An 8765-nucleotide genomic window follows, 5' to 3' on the forward strand; every position below is an offset into this window, starting at 1 on the left:
GTCAAACAAAAACAAAAATGTTTATGTGGACTTTTTAAATTGCACTTTTCGATAAAGTTTGAGGACTTAATTAAACTAATTAATAGGTCTAAAACTTGTTAGCACTTTTTGATAAAAGTTTAAGATTTGATTGAACCAATTGAATGGTTTAGACACAATTGAATTCCATATAAAAAGTATAGGACGTGTCGTGCAATTTTTCCAATAACTTGATCCTACATTTATAAAGCCTATTTTTCTCGATCCTAAACGTTACCTAATATGAATCCAAAGTCTCACAGTCCTCGAGACAAAAAGTCAAATTAGTACCCCCACAATTTCATTATTCGCACATGCTTGATAGTTCACCATGTCGAACGGATTCGCGTGTACTATACACATTCTAAGCATCAGATTTTTAGCCCATGGTGGGGAAGAGCAAAATCATCAATGCTTGCTGAGAAAAGGAGCAAACGAACGTTGAAGTGATACTATCAGAAACGAACAGCTCGACCACAAGGTTAAAAGATTCGATTAGACTTCTAAATCCCATCATGTCTGTTGAGAGGCACATCAAAAATTTGAACGAGATGTGACTGATCCTCAAGGTGCTTGTCCCAATTGCTTACCTGCATTCAGAAAGTGATGAAATTGCCCCTTTTGGATGCTGAGAAAGAGGGTCACGAGTTTCCAATTGAGGAATGTGTGTAGACTTTGCTTATCAATTAAATTTTTTGCCTCATCAATCGATTCTGTGCCAAAAAAGTTGGGGGGTCTAATCATGCATGACTCGATTGGTGGCAAGTAATGCACAACAGTAGAGAGGAGAGGTGGACTATCAACAACTCTCTTTTTCCAAAAATGGGTTATATGATTTTAGGGTTTATCACGGCATTTTGGGGGGTCAGTCTTTTTTTTTTTTTTTTTTTTTTTAGGGTTTTGTAGGTGGGTGATTTGAGTTTTCATTGCTCTGATGGACTTTTGAGATGCATTTTCCCCCCAAACGGATATGATCTGGTGTCGAACGTAATGTCGTTGCCTTCCATCGAAGATCTCTCTCTCTCTCTCTCTCTCTCTCTCTCTTCAGCAAGTCTTTCAGCTGTTAGATTTGATATTAGAAAGTTAGTTCGATATAGCGACTATTTTCGCCAAACATTCCCAATGAAGATTGGGCAAAAAAAATATTAATAACAATCATAACGATGGATAAACAAAATTTCCTAGAAGTTGGAATCCTAGTATTTTGGATTCTATATCCATTTCAATTTTCCTTCCTACTCTAAGCAACCAAATATGGCCTTCGAATAGTCTATTTCCAAAATGAAAGGCCCACTAGCCATTAATTGAATGCCTTAGGATAGCGGCAAAAATTATCCCTAAAGTCAAGACTAAGAGGAATGTATGAAACAACGTTTCCATAAATCCAACTGTGCTTTTGAAATGGAATATTTTATGAAACCCCCATGGATAGGATCAAATCTCATCCCATCGTGTTTACACGAGGGTTGTAGTCATAGTGATCCTCCTATTACACTGCTTCAAACAATTCCAAACACCTCATGGCATTTTCAGGGACAAAATACTCTAAGTTGGCACATTTCATACTATATTTCTTGTTGTATTGAAAGAGCCAAAAAGGGATGGGTAGTTGGAAGCTATCACGCTACGACTTCTTGGTGGAGATATGGACCATATATCAAACAAGTCAAATCCTATATCGATAAGATCTTTTATCTTTCGTGCCGACACGTTCCTTTTACTTGCTACTCTCACTACTCTCACTGGGCCGGCATTCCTCGATTTGGATTAAATTGGTTGATTCTCGGAACGAGAACTTTGACAGTAATACCTAGGATTCAGAATCATTGATTCATTGGAAATTGAGATTAACCGCCAAAAATTAAAATTGGTTAGGAAAACACTTCTGTATGGATGTTTAAATAGTTCTTATTAGTTTAGGGATAAACGTTTCGAATTGTGTGTTACAATTTATTTCAACATAATACTCCTCATCTTATGTCAACCAAGTTACCAAATTTACTCTCTCTCTCATATGTATGTATGTAGATACATACATACATACACACGGATTATTTGGATTATGCTTGCTGATGGGCCACCATATTTCACCGACAAAAGTAATTTCCCAATTTACAGAGCCCGGCCCATTAATTCTCTCATGGACTAGAATTGAATTCGCTTGTTTTAGGCAATGATGTTTCAATTCTGCAATTTGATATTGGATTGCTATGCATAAACAATAAAATACTAACAGGTTATAATCTGCACGCAAACAGTCTTCACCAAGGCTCGTTTCGTTCTGATCTGTAGCTATATTTTGACCCAAGAGGTTATCTTTGGTGTCAGTACATGAATCCTAATACAGTATCTACCAGGTAAACTACTGCTGACATAGCATGAACACGGAGATCGAGTAGTTCATTAGCAGAAATTGTGTTGGCTACGAAAAAGGCCGTCAAAACTGAAAAAGGTAAGGGGGGACCGATGAATTTGCTTCGTTACCATTTAGGACCAGAATTTTTAAGCAGCAGAACCTGCATAAAGAAAACTGAGAGTAATTCACCAAAAAGACGGGGATGCTTGCTCGAGTCTGGCTTTTTCCTTTGCTCTTTCTTTAGCTACAAAAGAGATGGCGCATCATAAGTCTTAAAATTTGCAATTGAATCTTAAAATTTTCAAAAAATACAATTAAATCCTAAAACTTATCGAATTGATACGATCAAATCCCTCCATTATGCCGGCGTGTCTTTATTATTCTTCCTAAGACACGTGGTGCCGATGTGGCTTTTTCTTATTGTTTAGGAGCGAAGCATTGATTTGACATCTTCCTTGGTCCGACATCTTCTTTGAGTTATTCCACGGCCACGAGCTTCAAGCTCGAGAAGCCACAGTGTCCGTGAGCTTTGAGCTAGGGGGATGCCTCGTTCCCTATAATTCAAGATTAAGTTCTTTTTTTTTTTTTTTGTCATAACTCTGGAGAACGAATTGTTCGGCAAATCCAAATAAAGACAAACTTTAAATCATCGATTCAGCAAGGAATGGTTACGCTCAATCAGTATTCAGTTTCACAAAGGTCCATCAGCCACAAAATTTTGCATATGTCCACAAAATGGATTCAACATGACCAAGAAGCGCTTCAGATTCACAAAACTTGACATCTCGAATATACTCCCCAAAATATTGAGCTTGAGCTTAACACTCCGACTATAGACTATGTCAGAGGTCAACACCCAAGGTATTTGCGAAATTTGCCTAAGCTCTTAATCCCAGAAAAGCTCGAGTTCTTTCATGGCTGCAAACTTCGAGCTTGAGAAGCCATGGCTGAGCTCAAAGTTCGCAGCCACTACGGCTGCTCGAGCTCAAAGATGGCCATGGCTGTTGGCCGTCGAGCTCGACGCTAGTTGGGTCGAGCTCTGCTTGTGGCTTCAAGGTCAACCTCAAATATGGGTGTCAACCTTTGCTCAAGGCAGGGAACTCAAACTTAGATCTGGGGGTCGAGCTCCCCGCACATCAAGCAAGACCCCAGATTCACACGGAAAAAGAAGATGAACAGTGTTCATCCTTTCTTAAATGAAGAACAATCGCAGGGAAGAAGGTGAATAGCAATTCATTCTTTCTAAATAAATAGAAAACAGATTTGCATGGAGAAAAAGATGAACAGTAATTCGTTGAGTCAGAGCATGGGTGGAAATGAAGAGAATAACAAGAAGAATAACGCCTCATCCTTGTCACGTGTATTCAGAAAATAATTCAAAAAGCCAGGTCAGCACTTTTCGTTAGTAAAACTGATGGAGTTAACGGAGGAACTTGATTATACCAATTTGACAAGTTTAAAGATTTCATTAAACTTTTTCAAAGTTTTAGGATTCAATTGCACTTTTACAATAAGTTTTAGGACTTCTAATCCACTTATCCCCTTTTTTTCTTTTAAGATGAAAATTGCCACAATGCACGTCCAAATGTTTAGGAGTCTTGAAGGATGGGGGTTTCACAAACATCAAACACAACTTCTATTAGACTGACTCCGAAACTTCTATCTGTTCTCTAAGCTTATGCGCCACACCCCAAAACAATTCCAGAAGAACATACATTGAAGGGTTTTCTACCATTAGAGAAACAGTTTGTCCCATTGTGAAACCCCCATCTTGGCCATATAAACAGACACAAAAATCATACTAATCAGCAACAGCATACCTTATGTTCTGACCCTAAGGATGACAATTCTCTACAACGGTGGAGCTACATAAGAGAATAAGAACTCGGCCAGAACGGATGCATGTGCTCCTCACTCAGTTGCTGACCTGTGGTAGCCGTCTTTGACCCCCAAGAGTGAAGCCCTCACGGTTGGAACAATACCACATTGTACATTTTAAGTGGCATTCCCCAACTCCAAATATTCAATTCAAGAATTAGCATGGTCAAGGAAACTAGGGTCCTGAATGACAAACAAAAGGTGAAAAAAAAAAAACGAGTCTAACCAAAGTTTCCAGACACGAACATGAATCTTACCTGCTTGAGGTGAAGGTTTGATTCTTCAGTTGCAGGGGGATGGAAGCAACATTTGGTGTATAGTTCCATCATCACAGTCACTTTGCAACACCTACAATATATGCATTCCACGAATCTTGTTGTTCAAAGCTCTTAACCTCTTCATACTTCACGTCTTTTCCGATGCCGAATCCCTCTACACTCTTAATATTTTCAGAGTCAGGCATCTGCCTAATCCAAAAATGGACAGACTGAAAGCCAGCTTCTTCCAAACAGTCTTTAATTTCAGGTAACGACCATCTGCAGTGATGCGAGACCGGCTATTATAGCTTCCAAAATTTACTAAAAACTAGTTTTATAAACGGAAAAGCATATGCACAACAATTCATTAAATTGAAAAACATTTCAGGGTTGCCCGACTTAAAAAATATAAAGATAATAAGTGCAGGAAATCTAGCTAATAGAAACCCTTACAGTCTCCAGCTGTATGAAAAGGCATGAGGCAGCTTCTTCTGTGGCTTTTGAAGATGAAAGTGGAGGCTAATCCTTGTTTTCCGCTCAATCATGTCGAATTCAGCTTGCTCCCACACATACTGCCCATTTTAATCAGAGAGCATTTCAATCAACAGTCGGTTGGAAGCATCATCAAGTTGTACTTCCCCCATCATTACCAAAGAGTAGATCACATCTACCAGAAAAAGTAAGCTCATCCAATATAATACTAGCTCCCATCACTTGTGCTATGAACCCTTTTTTCTTCTCCACAAGACTAATGGATTTCAACACACTCAACACTCATTTTTTGAAGGTATACTATATGCTTAGATGAACAAGACAAACATACTAATGTATGGAGAGCACTTCCAACCATACAAATGGTGCAAAACAAGGAAAAGGCTGCTACATGATTCAGAAGAAGGAGAAGGAGAAGAAGGAGAAGGAGCAGGAGAAGAAGGAGAAGGAGAAGGAGAAGAAGAAGAAGAAGGAGAAGAGAAGGAGAAGAAGGAGAAGAAAAGCAGGAGAAGAAGAGAGAGAGAATCAATTCCAGAAAATAGGAGAATGACAGTATTCTAGTGACATGCATCTCCTTTATTCGACATGCTTATGTAGAGCTAGATTCTAAAACCCTAGAACAGTTAAGATTTACACACCTCTTTCAAATTTTGTACAAGTCTTATTTAGATACTGGTGGAGAACTCCAATGGTATTCATAAAGATGATAACCCCATGCATGGATCGAGTAATTGATTGGGATCCTGGGAATACTCTCATGTCAAACAAGTTACTCCATGATGAAATGCAATATGTGTACCTTGAAATTGGCAAATCTCCTTTGAAGCCTTAACTTTTTCTCTGATGATGTGCCACCGTACAAATCCATAACAAATATACCTCCTCTTCTGGACAAGAAACCTAAAACATGATTGAAATACAAAACCAGGTCTTTACGTTTATGGAGGCAGCAACAGCTGTAGTTGAAAGCGCATACAATGTCCCTCCCTGGGAGTTGCTTAGAACTTATATTCGAAGACATCATATGTGAAGGGCTTATACAATCAACTTTCAAACTGGATTGTTGATCGTCAATTCTTGGACCCTCTTCACTTGGATCTAGTCTAATAGTTCTTATGCAATCTACAGGCTCAAAATGGATAAGCATGGCCTCAAAAGGTTGAAGAACATTTCCATGAAAAAGGGAAATTCTTGAGTAACTGTCAGCTCCAATGGTATTTATGTTGTTCTGCATGCACCAATTTAATGCCTCAAGGTCTAAATCCAACCCCACGGCAGTGCGCCTTGGGTCACTTCGGAGCCACTCCGTACTGTCAAATGCACAGAGAGAATGAAATGTTAGCCGATACAAATGCGACAACAATCATGCAATAAGGGAAACATCATCAGTCTACTAACCGACTAGATTATCAAAGAGATGTGTCAATCAAAGTTTCAGTTTTCCGGATTGTTTTTTGACATCATTCATAAATTTGATGTGCATGAGATGGAACATTTTTCAAATATCCAAAGAAGAATCAAAGTTCTCCACAATTCACATTCACAAACAAACTGCAAAATTGATTAAGAGTAAGCAATTAAATGACCACCAAGAACCTGTTTCTTTGACCAAGATACGAAGACATATCCATAACCAAATCACCAAATTGCAGAAGCAAACAAAATTATTGGCACAATGAAAGTAGGATCGAGAACAGCAGCCCAGTTCGAATAACTGATGTCGGTGAGCACATACCTTATTGAACATCCAGTTGCAATTACTTTCTAAATCTCTGTTTTTAAAGAACCTAGGATGCATTCAATATGGATTGTATTATTTTCCGGTGAATTTATATTCCTTGGTTGTGAAGGATGGCTAGAATGGCCAAAAGTGTTTAATATACCTAAGAAGAGCAGTCCCACAAAAATCTTCTTGAAGATGGAGGGGCTGCCTTCCACCCACATACATGAGAAAAAATTTCTGCAAATAGCTTATATCTCCTTTCGGCGACTGCATTCAAAGAGAAACATAGGGAAACCTCATTACAGCTCTACAAGCATGAATTGTTAGCAAGAATTCAATTTTATGCATAAATCTGTTCTTGGGAAGAAGTTGAAACTAAACAGAGTCAAATAACCGCAGACCTGGACAGATTGTTGGTAGAGGAGGAATTTTGATGGAATGTCTAGTGATGATGGACTTCGGCCGTCATGCTCTTGCTCTTGTTCTTCCTCCTCAACCTCCTCTTCCTCATCCTCTTCATCGGAAAGAGGAGGCTTCGAAGGTGAGGGGAAGTTTTCATAACTGAAACTATCCTCTTCTCCTTCCAGATATTGAGAGGCTTCTCTACGAGGGTGTCTTTGGTGTCTCTGCTTCTTCTCTCGCTTTCCCATCTCCTGGAATGCCCAATACCACACTTAAGATGCAGACAAATTCCTCAATGTCTTAATTTGGCCTGTAAAGATTGTGAAGTTCACCCTTCACAATGATCCAATATTACCCTCATCAGGAACAAATCTCAGACAACTGATAGAAAGAAAACATGATGTCCATTCTACATTACTGTAAAAGGGCTAACACCCATGGGAGATGCTACATGATTGAGTGTACAGGTTTAGATGTAAAACTTATGAGGAGGAATGCCACTGGACAAAATTGAGACAATTTCACATAACTAAACATGGATTCCACAAATTGACAAGTTAATTAGAAGGCCCGCCGTATCACAAGCATGACCAATTGATCTGCAAATTTGGTTCACATATGAAAGTTTATTTACAATTAGTCCTCAATCTCAATGTGGGTCACTATTGCATCTAGTGAAACCTTTATTTGTTTTCCCCCGACGAGCTCAAATAGTTAACAACAAGAAATTACACATTAAAAGTTATGACCCATTGAACTCACATCCTCCTGATTAAGGCAATTTTTTGAAGAGCTTATTCTAAAGAAATTCTAGAAACCATTTCAAGAAAACCATAAAAACCCTATCTTGAACAAGCCCAGAAGATGCTCCCACGTCAACACCAAACAACCGGAGAAAGAAAGAACCTAAACGGCTTGAGACTGGAACCCTTTCTTGGACAAGCCCAGAAATGCTCCGACGTAAACACCGAACAACCGGAGAAGAAAGAACATAAACGGCTTGAGTCTTGAGAGAGAGAGAGACGATTGACCTGCTGATGGTGGCGGCTATGGGTACAGGCTACGAAGAGACGAGCAGAGTGGCAAGAGAGCAGAGGTTGAACTGGGGTTAAGAACTCGTCTTTGGCCTTGGGGGATGATTCGCACCGAACATAGAGGCACTCACATAAACAAAAGAAATAATACCACACCAACACTAGACAAATCGGCATCCAAATAAGTTAATCATATTCAATATTGACCTATCACTCAGCGCTTTACTTTTTTGTAAATTAATTTGACTATACATGATATTATTTGTTTTTCAAAAGAGTCCATTTTACTATCCTATAAAAAAAATTCAAATAAAGGCTTGAAATCATCACTTACTCAATTAAGGATCTAAAGTGGAAATTGTTTCAAATAAAGGCCTGAAGTCTTCTTTTTGTATCAAAGAAAAACCCGACAAGGGTATTTTAGTCATTTTATATTTTTGAATACTTTTTCTTTTTTCTTTTTTTTCCTTCTTTTCTTTTTTTCCCCTTTCTTTTTCCATTCAAGAAAGGGAACGACCATTGGCGTGATGGTAACCGATGAGTACTGGGCGGCCTCACCCAAGCAAAGCTACCCTCGACGGTCGTAGGCGGGGGTCGGCTTTGCT

The 8765-nt window shown here is 38.9% G+C and overlaps 1 protein-coding gene across 5 annotated transcripts; it reads right to left on the reverse strand.

Moving 5' to 3' along the window:
* Nucleotides 1-2308: 2308 nt before the first annotated feature.
* On the reverse strand, nucleotides 2309-8271 carry LOC115756308. 5 transcript variants are annotated; one of them, XR_007196914.1, is made up of 7 exons: nucleotides 8158-8241; nucleotides 7126-7459; nucleotides 6885-6991; nucleotides 5801-6311; nucleotides 4963-5081; nucleotides 4510-4788; nucleotides 2309-2534 (listed from the first exon to the last, which is right to left on the reverse strand). XR_007196914.1 is itself a non-coding variant. In XM_030696019.2 (6 exons), the coding sequence occupies exons 2-6, from the start codon at nucleotides 7372-7374 to the stop codon at nucleotides 4587-4589; spliced, it is 1188 nt and encodes a 395-aa protein (XP_030551879.1). In that variant the 5' UTR covers nucleotides 7375-7377; nucleotides 8158-8271; the 3' UTR covers nucleotides 3987-4586. The 5 variants fall into 5 exon arrangements, 3 of the variants coding, with proteins under 3 accessions (XP_030551879.1, XP_030551882.1, XP_030551880.1); XR_007196913.1 differs by lacking the exon at nucleotides 2309-2534 and adding an exon at nucleotides 2845-2928; XM_030696019.2 differs by lacking the exon at nucleotides 2309-2534 and having other exon boundaries at nucleotides 3987-4788; nucleotides 7126-7377; nucleotides 8158-8271.
* Between the last annotated feature and the right edge of the window lie 494 nt (nucleotides 8272-8765).

This window comes from Rhodamnia argentea, chromosome 11, assembly GCF_020921035.1.
Source record: "Rhodamnia argentea isolate NSW1041297 chromosome 11, ASM2092103v1, whole genome shotgun sequence".
Lineage (NCBI taxonomy): Eukaryota > Viridiplantae > Streptophyta > Magnoliopsida > Myrtales > Myrtaceae > Rhodamnia > Rhodamnia argentea.

Bases quoted from the DNA above. Each gene is read 5' to 3' on its own strand.
- LOC115756308 (XM_030696019.2), bottom strand. From the start codon at position 7,374: ATGGGAAAGCGAGAGAAGAAGCAGAGACACCAAAGACACCCTCGTAGA. The intron at 5,082-5,800 runs GTACACATATTG...TAAAATGGGCAG, and splicing joins GGAGATTTGCCAATTTCAAG to TATGTGTGGGAGCAAGCTGA. The intron at 4,789-4,962 runs GTAAGGGTTTCT...GCATCACTGCAG, and splicing joins TTTTCATACAGCTGGAGACT to ATGGTCGTTACCTGAAATTA.